This window comes from Oncorhynchus nerka, linkage group LG17 (assembly GCF_034236695.1).
Source record: "Oncorhynchus nerka isolate Pitt River linkage group LG17, Oner_Uvic_2.0, whole genome shotgun sequence".
Classification (NCBI taxonomy): Eukaryota; Metazoa; Chordata; class Actinopteri; order Salmoniformes; family Salmonidae; genus Oncorhynchus; species Oncorhynchus nerka.
This window is the reverse complement of record NC_088412.1, coordinates 23,773,794-23,791,223: the sequence shown is the minus strand read 5'-3', so window position 1 is coordinate 23,791,223 and position 17,430 is coordinate 23,773,794. Positions and strand designations below refer to the sequence as shown.

General features: G+C 42.3%; 1 protein-coding gene across 1 annotated transcript in view; it reads left to right on the top strand.

The window, feature by feature from the left end:
• LOC115144920 (ubiquitin-conjugating enzyme E2 R2-like) overlaps window positions 1–14,564 on the top strand; it is a 36,252-nt gene extending 21,688 nt beyond the window's left edge. The window contains exons 3-5 of the mRNA XM_029686062.2: window positions 2,805–2,902; window positions 11,464–11,598; window positions 11,796–14,564. Of these exons, the coding sequence (XP_029541922.1) occupies window positions 2,805–2,902; window positions 11,464–11,598; window positions 11,796–12,018 (456 nt within the window). The 3' untranslated portion in view covers window positions 12,019–14,564. The remainder of the gene's footprint in view (window positions 1–2,804; window positions 2,903–11,463; window positions 11,599–11,795) is intronic.
• Window positions 14,565–17,430: the final 2,866 nt, after the last annotated feature.

Genomic DNA, 17,430 nt, shown 5'->3' with positions numbered 1-17,430 from the left:
CATTGAGAACACAGCCTCCAAGTCTTTCACAGGTTGCTCTGGGTTGGGAGAGGACACAGTCATATAACAGAATGTAGACAAAACAGATCTGCCCTCTCAGGTTCCCCAGAACATTCTCCATAAGGCGCTGGAAGGTAGCACCGGCGTTCTTAAGCCCAAACGGCATCGCTTTGAACTGATAAATGCCTATCTGAGTGATGATCACTGTCTTGGCCTTTCTCTCCTCAACCATTGCTACTTGACAATACCCTGACTTCAGATCCAGGGCAATGAAACCAGTAGCTCCATGTAGACTCCAGGAGGTTGTACATGATGGGCAAAGGATAAGCATCCTTGTGCGTCTTTGCATTCATCCCTCTGAAGTCAGTGCAGGACCTCTGGGAACCATCCGGTTTCCCCACCAGCACTACAGGAGCAGCCCAAGCAGATTGTGAAGGCTCAAGGATTTTGTCCCATTTCTTCCACTTTATCTACAATAATATTTCTCTTGTAGGGTGACACTCTGTAGTCCCTGAAGCGGACTGAGACTTTGTCTTTGGTGTAGATCTTGTGTGCCTCAACCGTTGTGTTCCCCAGTCGACCAGAACACACAGGGCCGTGATTGGAAGAGGAATTGAACCTCTGACTTCAAGTTGGAGAAAAGAGCAGAACACTGGATCTTCTAGGATTGTCGGGGGTGTAGTAGGCACAGCCATGTACGGTCGTGGTCAAAAGTTTTGAGAATGACACAAGTATTAATTTTCACAAAGTTCCTTGCCTTAGTTTGTATGATGGCAATTTGCATATACTCCAGAATGTTATGAAGAGTGATCAGATGAATTGCAATTAATTGCTAAATTCCTCTTTGCCATGCAAATGAACTGAATCCCCCAAAAACATTTCCACTGCATTTCAGCCCTGCCACAAAAGGACCAGCTGACATGTCAGTGAGGAAACCTAAACCCACACATTCTAACAAACTCCAAGCATTGATTATGCAAGAATGGGCTGCCATCAGTCAGGATGTGGCCCAGAAGTTAATTGACAGCATGCCAGGGCGGATTGCAGAGGTCTTGAAAAAGAAGGGCCAACACTGCAAATATTGACTCTTTGCATCAACTTCATGTAATTGTCAATAAAAGCCTTTGACACTTTTGAAATGCTTGTAATTATTCTTCACTATTCCATAGTAACACCTGACAAAAATATCTAAAGACACTTAAGCAGCAAACTTTGTGGAAATTAATATTTGTCATTCTCAAAACGTTTGGCCACAACGTGTACTTGGATTGTTGTTCCATATTTTCGTGCTCTTGTTTCCCCGGTATGACCTCACTGGGCTTGAGCCTCAAAGGAAAAAATAAATAAAAGTATTTTCTTTGATTCCACACCCCATACTTATTTTCCCCAAGGTCTGTTATGGTTTTGGTCTTGGTGAAGAAGTCAAGACTCAAGATAATAGGAAACGCCAAATGGTCATCCTCTAAGACGAACATTTCCAAAGACCACATGCTGTTATGCCAGTTGTAAAGGAGCTGAACTTTTTCCAAAGCACCATGCACTTTCCCATCTGCCAGGGGAGAACTTTGGTTCTCACACAACTGCTCTCCTGGACATGTGATTTTCTGCCAGAGGCTTTTCTGCATCAGGGTGAAAGTACAACTTGTATCAAGTATCGCTTCATATTGGAAATTCCTGACCCCCACTGTTCCTCTGAAGCAGACGGCCACCCGAGGGTTACAGTTGAGAACTTTTCTCTCCAGCTCTGGTTCTGTGATGTTAGGCTTCCACTTCAAACAAAATGCCCGGAAATCATAAGCAAAGTCCCTCAAAGACTGAGTTGAAAGTTGAACCATATCTCTTAGTTTCTTCTCTACCTCTGTTAAGTAGTCAGTTGGCAAAAAATGCTACTTGGAACACCTCTTTGAGCTTCACCCAGGTGGTGATTTTCTTATTTTCTGCCATCCACCAGCTCCTGGCTGGTCCTTTGTTTGAGAACATTAGATAGGGTCCCCATCAGCTCAGGGTTTGACATAGGTCTCACGGATAGGAAATTGTCACATTGCTTCAAAAAGTTCAAGATGTCTGAGATCTCCTTGGAACCATCAAAGCGAGGGAACTCCATGCAGCTTGGAGGTGTGGAGAAATTATTGGCACCGGAAGCATGGCCTTGTGAACCAGCCAGAGTGCTCAGACCTGGGGTGCCTAGGCCAAATGCACCAGGACCAGGAATACTAGTGGTAGTTCTTGAGTTTGTGCACCTCATTTTTCCATTTCTCATCCCTCCTCAAGATGCATTCAAACACCCCTTGTTCCAGTTGTTTATGGAATCCTTTGTGGTTCTCCATTTCGTCAATTTTTGCATTGACATAGCCTCTCATGCTTTCCTCTCTATTTATGGCACTCACCAATGAGTTCTTAAAATCATCCACAAGACCATTAACTGTGGTTAGTCATTTATAAAGATTATTGCTGACCAACTCAATTTCCTCCCTCAGAGTAGGCTGATTTTGGTGGCTCTTCACTCTGTTCATCCCCGCTTTCCCCTTCCTCTTCATGGTCTGAGATATACAGTGAGCTGAGCAATAAAGTTATTTCCCCCACAGGATTTCTCATTGTGACGAATGAACCAAAGATGGGTGTAATTTGGATAGGGACACCCGAGTGCTGTTGGTTCATGTCCTCAGGCTCGGAGCCTAGCTGTAGTTCATGAAAGGGACCATTTGGCATCTCGTCCTGAGACATTTTCTTGATTTGCGCACTGTTAGATATGTGGCAGTGTCACAAATGTATTGCTGGTAACTGACCTGTTTGTGTTCCTGTAGAACGGGGACGTGTGTATCTCCATCCTGCACCCCCCAGTGGACGACCCCCAGAGCGGAGAGCTGCCCTCTGAGAGATGGAACCCTACACAGAATGTCAGGTACTCTATGCACCACACCTTTCCCTCACACAATGATAATTCTCTCACTCAACCCATTCTCCCCATCTTTGATTTATGGTTGACTATTAGTATAAATGTGGAATTTATCAAACATAAAACAAAATCTATAATACATTTTCACTTGATTCACATACTTTTTACACACATTTAATCTTACTTTCCATTGTCTTCATTTTTTTCTCTTCCTCTCGCTCACTTACTCCACACACAGCAGGATATATAATTACTACATTGGGTCTCCTCGGTGGCGCAGCAACTACTGTAAATACAAATGGCCTCACACGTCTTTGCCCATAGAGCAGTGTTGTAGTGGTCCCGAGACCACATATTGAGTGTTTCCGTCTGGATACATTTGTACTCTCTTGACTAGGTCTGACAGTGAGGACTCATAATTTCTTCCCGAGACCAGCCAAGAGCGGAGTAAAACATACTCAATTATCAGCTTCCATTCAGGGAACGCATAAAACTGCTTCGCCAGGCCAAATATATATACTCCTTTCTTGAAACATTAATACAGTATCTTAAAACCCTTTATATCTATTTTATTCATGTTTGCACAGTGGTGAACCTGTAGGCCTTCAGTGTGTAACAGGTTGGTGATTCTGAAAGGACAGCAACCATAATACCATATCATGTAGGAGAGTGCACTTTTTGTAAAACACAAAGGGCCAGTGGTGTAGTGGAGGGTATCACTTACTACTTAACCCCTACTGATGCGTATCAAAGTAGTGTAGTGAAGGTATACAATTGATCAATTATGTAGTACAATGGAGAAATCATGCACAAAGTAGCCTACACAATCACAAAGCACGTGAAATATATTCACATGCGCGCACCGCACACATCCAAGTTTCAGCAGAATATCATCTCCAGGCAGCAAGAGTGTGCAGCACTCAACTGGTTTTGGCATGGAGCAGCCCACAGAAGAATGACATCGGTAGCTAGTAGGGTAGGAAAGACGTTTCAGTGTATGATATCTACCAGTAAATTCTTACTAAGGCAACAATCGGTATGCAAACTAGGTATTGAAAAAGTTTAGTCCGAAGTGTTGGTTAGTAGGCTATTTATGATGTGCAATTGTCATCATGAGCTGTTTGCATCATGGATGGACCTGGGTGGACAGAGGCCCACCCACTGGGGAACCAGGCCCTGACAGGCCCTCCCAATCAGATTGATGTGGTTTAAGCATTGTTGTGGACTTAAACCATGACATTTTAGTTTTTTTTTTTCTGAAAAAAGGGTGAATCTGGGAGTAAAAATCTGAAAAATATATAGGAAAACAGGATTTTTCACACAGGGTGCCTTTCCTTCACTGGGTGGGCCGTTTGGGAGCTTTTTGCAACATTTGAGTATACCCACTTCTCCAGGTACCACAACACCACTGCATAGGGCAGATGGAAAGACAGCAGTCAAACACAGCATGATGTTAAAGGATAAGCAGTCATAAACTCAAAATAATCCAGTAGGTCACAATTATAAGAATACAAAAACATAACCATTAAGCATTTCCCAATCAAAATGTACAACTATTACTTCCCACAACATTTCACGTTAAGCACACAAAATAAACGGTGACCTAATGTTTAAAATGGAACTGACAGCGTTTTAACTACTTTGCCAATATGAAACAAACACATTTCAGTCGAAAATATGTCATTCCCAGTTTATGCTACAAAACCAACTTCATAAGCGGTTTCAAAAATAGGTTATATTTGACTCGTTCCATGACGTACACTAAGGCGTTGGCTGAATAGATGGATGCAGATCAATGCATGATTAATATAACCAATACATTTCTTGGTAGTCCCAAAAAATATTGCTATCAGTTTGTAAATCACAGCTGGCCTGATACATTATTTGCTGCCTCCATACAGGATACACGGTTTCAGTTTCAATTACTCAGTATTCTGGACAAAAACAGACAAATGTAACTAAGGCTGGGAATGTCGATACAATCAAACTAGCAAGAGCAATGATCACTAGTCAGTCATAACGTGGCTAATAGGCTAGCGTATGTATTTATGTAGCAAGCTAAAAACACGGAGCCTAACGTTAGCTAGCTTAGTTGCTAGGAGGATGTCATGCCATTGGAGGAGTGGGTGAGTGACAGACTTTTTTCCCTCATAATTTTTTTTGTGACTACACAGATGGAGATGCGGGTGTCATTTGGTTAGCTAGCAAGAACTTGATTGACTGTTATCCAGTTAGCCACAGTGAATTTGCGAATGCAAGAGATATGCTATCTACTCAGATTTCAGAGCACTCTCATCTGAGTGTGCCAGAGCACAGAACAACTAATGCATTTAGAACAACTAATGAATTTACGAATGCGCAACACCCGCTGACTATTACCGGTGTCAGTAAACGTAGACAAAAAAAGAAGTAGTCAAGAACAGTCTAGATAAACAGCTTAACCAGCTCTGCTACGGCGAGTCAAATTGTCAGGGGGGTGTATTCTCATTTGTGTCTGGAAGTAGGCAGTTAGCAAGCTAGCCAACAAGCTGCAGAAGGACGAGGAGGCTACAATTCCCCATCGTTTATCAGTGCAATTTTGACGGCCAACTAGCTGAAACAGTTTGAGGGTTTATCTAATGTACCTTCGTTAGATTTTATCTCCTCTTGCCCTGGCTAGCATTAGTTGTTGATGTTGTTGATGTGCATAACTGAGGGAGAGGGAGCCTACCTTTTCATGGTTGTTTGATCAATAGGACTGTAACGTTCCCAAATGTAAGAGGACTCCCATTGTATTTACATATTTGCACAAATCCATTCAGGTTTATTTTGTGGCTTTTGGCAAATACATTATAATGATCTAAAGTCACGCTGTTGCAACTGCCTGTAAACACAGTCCAATTCAAAGTGAATGATGGTAGGTCCGTTTGGAAAATGGCTTGTTTTGTATAAAGGCCAACTATAACTGTGATTGGCTATAGCTCACCGGTCTGTGTCGACTCTGGTCCTGGACGAGACAATGTTTTTATTCGGTTTTATTTACTGCAGAGTCTATTAATTGTGCAAATGCACATCTGCTTTCCCACTATTTTGCTATAGAATTTTCACAAATGCCTTAGCATATGTAATTTCCAAACATTCTATGAATTCATGAAATCTTGAAAATGACCATATCTAAGTGGTCGCTTGTCAGAATTTTTTTAATGTCATTCTTCCTGTCAGTTCCACTTTAAATGCAATAACGTTTCACACACAAGTTATTTTCAAAGGAATGGCTAACAGGAAGCATGCTGCAATAAGAAACACAGTTCCACTCACCAGATTATGATAATTTGAAATTTAACTTGTTGAAAGTTATTCTTGAAAAGGGAGAAGCTAACAAATTATCAACAAACTCTTTGATATCACCTGCTGCAGCCAATGCAAACGAGCCAACAACAAAAGCTAGAAGGGGCAAGTTTCCATACGTTTTGGTAAAAAACTGTCCCACCTTTTTTAAGTCAAAATGTGATTGGCTGATTCCACTGTCATTCCAAAATGTTTCCCTAATGCAGTTGAATGGCAGATTCCTTTATCTAGCTTCTGATTGCCTAGCTGATGGCTGACTTACCTAGCTAGATTTATCTCCCCAGAGACCAGCAAAGGAAAATCCTGATTGAATATTTTATTATTTTCAATGTTAACCCTTTCTTTTCCAACAAAAACTGACGTGATTAAATCAGAACATAATTGAAAATATTATTATTATTATGTTATTAATCCTTAGCACTTCTCTGAAGGCGTAGAAGGCCAATTGTACCCCACTGTGTTTGGGTTAGTAATAATTTGTAGAGTGGCTCTATTTTTCCTCAGCACTGATTTTTTTTTCAATATTTCAAATGTCTAAAGAATCTATATGTTGTTCTGAAATATGAATGCAGAAATACTGGACATTTTGAACTCTTATGGAGGTGCTTTGACAAAATGACAATCATGGTCTTGAATTTGTATATTTCTGGTCTTGACTTAGTCTTGAATCGGTCTCTCTTTAGGTAGTCTCAAACACAACACTGCCAGAGAGAGACCACAGGTGTGAAAAGGTTGGTTATGACTAGATGGTATACAGCTGCAGATGGAAGTGACACAGAAATGTACATTTTCTCGGCATGCGATTTGGAGGTTTTCGTAGTTAGAGAGTTAGGTTAGTTAGTTAGCTAGTCCCTAGGCGATGACAGCAAATTTACTTTAAGCTAACGTTTACCCATTCATCTGTGAAGACCGCTAGCTGGTGTTCATATGGATGTCACCGTGACATGCCAATTAACTAACGTTACTGCCCTCAGTTAGCATGACGACAAGGCAAGCCGATGACGACAAGGCAAGCCGGTGCTAATGCTTTCCACTTGGCAGCTGTTTCACGGTGTCGCCTATGGTAGCTTGTAACGTGGTCAATTGTTTTTCCCTCCCAGGATTATATTTCAAGTAGAATGGCAGCCTACACAAGAAATAACTAATATTAGTAACCATCTAGATGTCTCAGTGATGGTCTGCTCAATGGGGAGCACATTAACGGCAACTAGTGTTACTCAGGTAGGCTGTTTGTTCATCTGCCCGCAATTGCTAATAACCCACCTGCATCTATATGTGATAAAGTGAAAATCTGATGCCCGCACCCAACCCTATCTCGCTAATATAGAAAATGCGCTGTAGATTTCAGGTAGTCTCGAATACATATTTTGTGGTTGAAAAATACTATCAGTTTTTATGATACTGATAAAGATGGCACCTCTAAAGACATATCGAACTGTGCATTCTCTCAGATGCTGAAAGAAATCATATTTCTCCACTCCTGAGTCAAATTTTTGCCTACATTTTGGTGTATCATTTTACTGCAAGAAATGCTTAATTATACAGGAGTTAATATTAAGGCTATGTGAGAGGTATAATAGACCTAGAGTCAGTTTCCAGTTTTCAGGTTCCATTCAACTAATCTGAACACAGACAGGTCACCCGTGATACAAGTCAGTATTCAACATCCTGAACAGTAGACTACAGTTCCCTTTATGTGCCATAGGCCTATTTGAAGTCCCCATCTTGTGACTGTCGAATTTGTATAGCTCTTCATAATCATCATAGTCGGCACTGCTATCATCCTCTTTTACCAGTTCGCATTACTTTTCTTGCCTTCTCTTTATTTTCAACTCTCCATTTCACATCTGGCCAAGTGCATGAAGTTCCCTCAGTGCGCATAACAAGCAACATCTGACAAAAGTTCCTCTACTTCTATTCAAGGCGAAAATGATGAATCAGACACCTTATCGATAGCAACAGCTCATGGTCCTCCTGGAATCAGAAGTTATTTTGACTCAATTGAGGAACGTACTCAGAAAAATGCTGATGAATTTCTTGCTCGACCTGTGTCTTCAACTGGTTCACCTCTGAAGCTCACAGGCAATGTGTATTGGAAAGAGTTCTGCATTTTCTTCCCCCAGCATACACCCCTTCAACCAGACATGCTTTATCTACTAATTTTCTGGATGCAGAGTTCAAGTGAAGGTCAAGCGAATCATAAAGAAAGCAGACTGTATTGCAATCATCTCCGATGGGTGGTCAAATGTTCATGGGCAAGGAATAATTAACTAAATCATCTCCACCCCTCAACCAGTATTCTACAAGGGCACAGACACAAGGCACAACAGATACACCGGTCTCTACATTGCAGATGAGCTGAAGGCAGTCGTAAATGACCTTGGACCACAGAAGGTATTTGCACTGGTAACACAAAATGCTGCGAACATGAAGGCTGCTTGGTCTAAAGTAGAGGAGTCCTACCCTCACATCACACCCATTGGCTGTGCTGCTCATGCATTGAATCTTCTCCTCAAGGACATAGTGACACTGAAAACAACGAATACACTCTACAAGAGAGCCAAAGAAATGGTCAGGTATGTGAAGGGTCATCAAGTTATAGCAGCAATCTACCTCACCAAGCAAAGTGAGAAGAATAAGAGCACCACATTGAAGCTGCCCAGCAACACCCATTGGGGTGGTGTTGTCCTCATGTTTGACAGTCTCCTGGAGGGGATGAAGTCTCTCCGAGAAGTGGCCATATGACAGTCTGCCAATACGGACAGCCCCATCAAGAGGATGATCCTTGATGATGTATTTTGGGAGAGAGTGGTAAGCAGCCTGAAACTCCTGAAACCTATAGCAGTAGCCATTGCACGGATTGAGGGAGACAATGCCATCCTGTCTGATGTTCAGACTTGGCTTGCAGATGTAAGAGAAGAAATCCGTACTTCCCTACCCACTTCACTGTTGCTCCAAGCAGAAGAAACTGCAGGTCTGAAATACATCAAAAAGCGTGAAGACTTCTGCCTGAAGCCCATACACGCCGCAGCGTACATGTTGGACCCCAAGTATGCCTGCAAGAGCATCCTGTGGTGCAGAGATCAACAAGGCCTATGGTGTCATCAATACCGTGTCCCGCCACCTTGGCCTGGATGAGGGCAAGGTTCTTGGCAGCCTGGCGAAGTACACTTCCATGCAAGGGCTTTGGGATGGAGATGCAATATGGTAGTCGTGCCAACATGTATCTCATCAACCACCTGGTGGAAGGGACTTCGTGGTTCTGAGGCTCTTTCCCCTGTTGCCTCAATCATCCTCCAAATCCCACCAACATCAGCCACCTCAGAGCGCAACTGGTCCTTGGTATGGGAACACGCACACAACTTGCTGACCAATGCAGGGTTGAAAAATAGGTGGCCATCCGGGCAAATTTGAGGCTTTTTGAGCCTGACAACAAGCCATCCTCAACAAGTTTGGAAAGTGAAGATGAGCCGTCAGTCTGATGTTCAAGAGGTGGACATTGAGGAGGTCCAGGGAGAAGACATGGAAGCCTGAGAGGAAGACAACCAAAACGTTAGTCTAGAAACTATCATTTTACAGATGTATGTTGAAAATGTTTTTTTGGAGACACTATGGATCATTGGGGATCATTCAATATTCCCTTTTGCTGTTCAGTGAAGTCATCCCATGTGAAGAGGCAACTAATTTAATTAAAGTTCAATTTGTAACTAAATTGTTTTTATTTCTATTGGAAGGATTTGATCATTTGCAAGTGTCTACTTATGGTAAGGTAAAAGGTTTATGTTTCTGTCCATGTGATATGGTAAATATATCCAATGCAAAAAACATCTGCATTTAAATGGTATTAATATTAATTTGCATATATTTCCGTTAATTCCCATATTCCTGTTAATTCCCACGGAAAGTTTCCACCTCTGAATATTTCCCAAAATGTTCAACCCTAGTTGTGACCCATTTTTTGTTGGTTGTTTTGTCATAGTTGTCTCTAGGGGGGCATAATTTGGAAGGGAATAATGTGGGCTGAGAGTATCAGGTTATTGTCCAGTTCCTGCATTTAGGTCGCCACAGACTAGTACATGTCCCTGAGCCTGGAAATGGTTGATCTCACCCTTTAGGATGGTGATGCTGTCATCGTTAAAGTATAGGGATTCTATTGTCGGGATTAACAGTTGAAGTCGGAAGTTTACATACACTTTGCTTGGAGTCATTAACTTGTTTTTCAACCACTCCACAAATGACTTGTTAACAAACTATAGTTTTGGCAAGTCGGTCAAGACATCTACTTTGTGCATGACACAAGTAATTTTTCCAACAATTGTTTACAGACAGATTATTTCACTTATAATTCACTGTATCACAATTCCAGTTGGTCAGAGGTTTACATACACTAAGTTGACTGTGCCTTTAAACAGCTTGGAAAATTACAGAAAATTGTCATGGCTTTATAGGCTAATTGACATCATTTGAGTCAATTGGAGGTGTACATGTGGATGTATTTCAGGCCTACCTTCACCTCCTTCAATGCTGTTAGATGTTCCTCTCCCTCCTCCTTCACTGCTGTTAGATGTTCCTCTCCCTAATCCTCCTTCACTGCTGTTAGATGTTCCTCTCTCACCTCAGTCCGGAGTGCAGCCAGTCTTGGTATCTTAGTAGCCTTGTTTACTAAGCTTTATATAACAAAATGACCTAGAAATAGTATTTTACTTTTTGACTTCAGAAGGAGGTTCAGACTGAACAAAACTCACTCATTCTTGTGTTGGATGGAATTTTCAGTTTTCTGCTGTTTCTTCTGCAGGTTTTGGTTTGTTAGAAGTTTTTTCCTGATAGTCCTTCATAGTAATAATCCATTCAGGTAATTCTGTCCAAAATCAAGGTTTTAGGTATGGAATTTGGATTTAATGTTTTGATGTAGAGGGTAGTATCCTGTATAAGTCTTTATGAAAAAATCCAAGTTTTTCTACATTTATCCAACTTTTAATTCAATTTATTTTCAGAAGAACTCAGGAGCTCATGACCACTTTTTTTTCCCGGTTCCTTCACTATCACTCTATCCCTCCCTCCTTCACTCTATCCCTCCCTCCTTCACTCTATCCCTTCCTCCTTCACTCTCTCCCTTTCCCTTTCTCCATTTCTTCTCACTCTCTCGCCATATCTCCTTCACTCTATCCCTTCCTCCTTCACTTTCCCTTTCTCAATTTCTTCTCACTCTCTCGCCATATCTCCCTCCCTCCCTCCCTCAGGACGATCCTTCTGAGTGTCATCTCTCTGCTCAACGAGCCTAACACATCCTCCCCGGCCAATGTGGACGCCTCCGTCATGTACCGCAAGTGGAGGGACAGCAAGGGCAAGGACAGAGAGTTCACAGAGATTATCAGGTGGGCACACATACAATCACACACACACACACACAGATGATGGCCAGGCACAGAAAGAGTGACGAGATCATCAGTTAGGTGGACACATGCGCACCCATGGACACATCAAGGGTGAGAACAGGGTACATTCAAACCATCAGGTATACCCTGTACCACTTCCACAGTTCACCCTTTGTCGCTCCACTGTCTCTTAACAGGAAACAGGTCCACGCCACCAAAGCGGATGCTGAGCGGGACGGTGTGAAGGTGCCAACCACCCTGGCAGAGTACTGCGTCCGGACCCGTGCCCCACCCCCAGACGAGGGCTCCAACCTCTTCTACGATGATTACTATGACGATGAGGACTTGGAGGACGAAGACGAGGAAGATGGCGAGGACTGCTGCTACGACGAAGATGACTCGGGAACCGAGGATTCCTGACGACCCGCCTCCCCATCCCTTCCTCACCCCCTGTCACCACACCCCCCTTAAACTGAACTCATACTCCACCCTTCGTGTATACACCCTTACAGATCCCCCCCACAGCAGTGCAGCCACACCTGCACGTTAAACTCAGATGCGTTTAAAAGCTACGGAGTTAGTTTGTCCATTTGTTTCTGGTGTTTTTATTTTTCTGTTGGTCAGTGGAGTGTTAGAGATAATGTTAGACCTACATATTATTCACATGGTTTGCTCTTAATGGCGAAGACACTCAATTCTCAATTACCACTTGCTTTTGAAAGTTTTGAGTAAGGCCTCTGTCTCCCGTAGAGTGTCTGTACCCAGACAGAGGCAGGCAGGCCTGAGCTAGTGATGGTCATCTTAGCTGTGTGACCTCTCACCTGGTTGACAGCCGTGTGAAGCCAGCCTCCCTGGCACACAAGGCTAGCTGAGGCTAGGGGACCCTGACATTTCACTCTTGGGGACCCTGACATTTCACCTGTCTGCCTCAGGTCAACTTAGCTCAAAAGCCAAGTCTTACTGAATGAATTGATGGCCTGTAATGATGAGATGGGTGTATTGCAGATGGTTGCTGTTATGATACTGATTGATGTACTCTTTCGGAGACCGTTGCACCCTTTCATACACATTTGTTACGGTATGTTAAGTGGCAGTGGTCTGAGCTCGGCGTCTTTACCCATAGCCTGAACAACCGAGTTAAACACACAGCTCCTAACGCTTCTCACCACCACATGCTTTTTCACAAGTCCAACACCACGTGCTTTCATCTCATGTAATTCCTCACCAGCCACCTCAACTGCTCATTTAAAGATGGGAGTGAGGGATAGTGTCTCAATGTGTGTCTATATGGGTGTTTTGGTGGTTGTTCGTTATTTTATTCAAATGTAGTGCAGGGAATGCTTTGCAGAGAGAAGTGAGTTATAGACACCTCCCTCTGGCAAGTCTGTGCAACAGTGATGGCCTCGCACAGCAGCCATCTTGAATTAGCTGATTTGTTTAGATTACATCCTCAGTCAGTCACTTCCCCAAACATTTCACATGACTAGAAGTGCTCGTAAAACGAGTAGCTCCATCACAGGATTTTACACACGGACTAAATACAAACTATTGAACATTATTCACACCACCCCACATTTCTGTTTCAGTAGTGTGTAAATGTTCATTCGTTGTTACAACATGACTATTTGATGCTAAGTTTTAGAGATGAAAAGTGCATTTCCCAGCTGATGCTAGGGATGTGGATAGGGAGGTCAGTAGTATATTTTAGGGACAGGTCAAACAGCCAACCCACTAGCATGTTGGGTGGTATCAGGCTCGGCATAGTGCGGTTGGGAAACACTGTGATGATTGAGAATGGGCCGAGGGCTCCCCTTTTGGTTCTTTTGATGTAGTCTTTTACTTCAGACTTAAGGTGTTAGCAACTATATATTTTCCCCTTACATGTACCAAGTGCAATGATTCTCAGCCTTTTTGTTTTAAACACCATGTCATGGGGGTTATTCATTGGACTTATCAGTACATTTACCACCCGTTTGTTTTCGATACAGAAACAGTCAGGTATTCTATGTTTTCCAATAGAGAAAAACAGGTGATTACTGAACACTCATACTTTTTATGTTGTGTTAACATCTTGAGTATGAAGTATGTACACATCAATCCAATCATCATGAATTCATAGAACTGTTTTACATTCACCATATACAGATGTTAAGTTATGTGAATAACGCCTATTTTGTTTTACTGTAATGTTTGGGGCAATTGGAATTTTGTGAAGCTGCTGATTTTTATCATGTAATTTCCCTCCCAATGTCCTACCTTCCCATCTATAGACATTTTCTTGGTGGCAGCATCAGCAAGGGACCCCCGGCTGTTACCAAAATTCCTCAGGAAAACAAAACCACCAACTTTTTCAGAGTGAATCTGACCGTGTGTGTGTGTGTGTGGACAACTGTTCTCCTCAACGCTGGTCCCCTAAACCTATCACCTCTGCTTCAAAGACTGTTTATAATCTTTACCTTGATATTAATATGCACATGTGGAGATTTCAATGATAATTTGATGTATTTTTGTTCTTATTTGTATTTTCTTTTCTAATGTTTTGTACATCTATTTAAAACCTAAATAAAGATCTTTATTAGAGTGTTGAGATGTTTCTTAGACCAGGAGTGAATGAATGTATTCTAACAGATGAGAACTTAGTTATCCATCCTTTTTATGGTCTATTAATATATTTTGATTGACTAACAATAATTTGAATAAGATTCTGAACTGTATTATTTATTCATCCCTATTTTCCCTTAGACACTGTGGGAATTTATGACTCAGGGATAACTCTTGAGGTAAGACTGTTATTCCTCTACTCACTCTTATCCTGAGTGTTGAATGAAGCCACTGGCTCAGTTATGGACCCCTTGTGATGTCAGAGGTCAGGTGACCCCAGAGTGGATGAGGAAAGCGGAGATCTGTACCATGCAGTCACCTTTAGAGTTGGAGATGTGGCAACTGTTAATAAATTATTAAGAACACATTGTGTGTCATAGCATTTATTTATTACATTCTCTGTGTTCCCTTACAGACACCATGGGGATGTATCACTCAGACACTGATGTTGGGCGATTAGGCCTGGCTCGCAGTCGGCGTTCCAATTCATCCCAAAGGTGTTCGATGGGGTTGAGGTCAGGGCTATGTGCAGGCCAGTCAAGTTCTTCCACACCGATCTTAACAAATCATTTCTGTATGGACTGTGATTTTTCCACAGGGACATTGTCATGCTGAAACAGGAAAGGTCCTTCCCCAAACTGTTGCCACAAAGTTGGAAGCACAGAATCGTCTAGAATGTAATTGTATGCTGTAGCGTTAAGATTTCCTTTCACTGTAACTAAGGGGTCTAGCCTGAACCATGAAAAACAGCCCCAGACCATTATTCCTCCTCCACCAAACTTTACAGACGGCACTATGCATTGGGGCAGGTAGCGTTCTCCTGGCATCTGCCAAAGCCAGGTTCGTCCGTCGGACTTGCTGATGGTGAAGCATGATTCATCACTCCAGAGAATGCATTTCCACTGCTCCAGAGTCCAATGGCGGCGTGCCAACACTTGGCATTGCGCATGGTGATCTTAGGCTTGTGTGCGGCTGCTCGGCCATGGAAACACATTTCATGAAGCTCCCGACAAACAGTTATTGTGCTGAAGTTGCTTCCAGAGGCAGTTTGGAACTTGCTAGTGAGTGTTGCAACCAAGGACAGATGATTTTTACGCGCTTCAGCAATCGGCCTTAGTGTTTTGTGAGCTTGTGTGGCTTACCACTTTGCGGTTGAGACGTTATTGCTCATAGACGTTTCCACTTCACAATAACAGCACGTACAGTTGGCTGGGGCAGCTCTCACAGGGCAGAAATTTGATGAACTAACTTGTTCGAAAGGTGGAATCATATGACACTTGTCAGCAAAGGGTGTGTCTGAAATAACCGAATCCACTAATTTAAAGGGTTGTCCACATACTTTTGGCGTATGATCCACTATTGCTAGAGATCCTCAGGAACAACCACACGAATGTGACAGAGGAAAGAAAGGTAAACTCACAATGTAATGGAATGATGCAAAATGTAAGGAAACTAACACTGAAGTCGGTGACAGTTATACATGTACAGTATGTGGGTATAACTGACAGTGGCTACAGATAGTGTAATCAATGTTGTTTCCATGTCATTTCAATGAAATTACGTTGAACCAACGAGCAATACACGTTGAATTGACGTCTATGCCCAGTATGAAATTAACTCGGTAGGTTTGGCTCAGTACCATCATATCCGCATGACTACAGAAGTCGATAGCTTGGGTCTCCACATTTCATCCCAAGTTATAAGGCCAGCATTTAATGAACTTCAATGTGGAAAAGGTGACATGTTGATCAGGCTGCTGAGGGGAGGACGGCTCATCACAATGGCTGGAACAGAGCGAATGGAAACCATGTTTGATGTATTTGGTACCATTACATTGATTCTGCTCCAGCCATTTACCACGAGCCTATTCTCCACAATTAAGGTCCCATCAACCTCTTGTGATGTTGATATGCTTCAGTTTGCTGCCATATGACTGTTTTCACCTGTCCAGCAATCATAAGGTAAAATAGATCGAAAACTGTTTATTTATATATCCAAATGGCTTATTCATTTACCTAGCTCTTCTCAATATCTCTTCTCAATGTGTAGATTACAGTGCATGGAGAATGTTATTTCTATCGGAAACAAATTAAGTAGATGTTCTACTTGGAACCAACAAGAAAAGTTGAAGATGAGATCCATACCCTGCAGTTACCCTGAAAGATACAGAGTGGTGGTGACCTATAAGATTTCCTGATGCTCTCATTGGCTAAGCTTTTCAAACATGCCTTCATGCCGAAAATGGATGAGCGATAAACTAACATGGTTCTTCAAACAATAGCCTTGTAATAAGAGAATGTATGTTGGTTCTGTAAATAACTCTTATTAGGTTGGTGTTTTCATTCCTCAAGGGGGCAGCATTACATTACCTTTCCCTAGAATCTGGAGTAGATAACAGTGGGGAGTAGATTACTAGTGTCTGTTTACACATGGTTTCAATCTGCTGACCCAGTGAAACTGCTTTACATTCAACAGTAAATGTTACAGACAATTGACCTTAACTTTCCACCATAGTCATATCATAACTTGCCTAGTGAAATAAAGGTTCAATAATATACAAATGTAAAATAATTGTCAGGTGGTTCTCTTTCACTTAGAAAATGGCTCCTATTGCAGTAGTGTGGGCAACAACACCAAAATAATGTGTATGCAAATAGTAAATTAAAACCAAACTGTTTCAGTTTGATTATTTGATGGTTCTATGTCATTGCAAAGGCTACCTCACCTGTTGGGCATCGAGGGAGAAGAACCCATCCTTGTCTGATTAGAGATCAAATGGACCAGTTGGACCATATCCTAACTTCAGAAGACACACACACACACAGAGAGACATGAGTCACATGACTGACAGACAGACTTTTTGCATTTTGAAGTCTTAGAACCCCCTGGTGGAGATGCCCCATTTCACATCAATGTGTTTTTCATCTGCCACAATCCAATGAATCACAACTCTCTTTCCTCTGATGTCAGAGTAGTAAAGACAGCAGCACCTGTGCCTCAGTATCACCATCACTTTGTACTTCAGACTATAGTTATCATGACCACTTTTTCTCAGCCTTAGCTCATCTTTGTCTTCTCAGATCACTCCTATTCCCCAGCGACACACTCTCCACCCTGCAGTGTCCCCCACTCACTCACCCACACCGGACCTGCGCTCTGCCCTGTATGTGACTGAGTGGTGGACGGAGGTCTGGTCCTTGTGAGTCATATGTTCTCACCTCTCAATGGCTG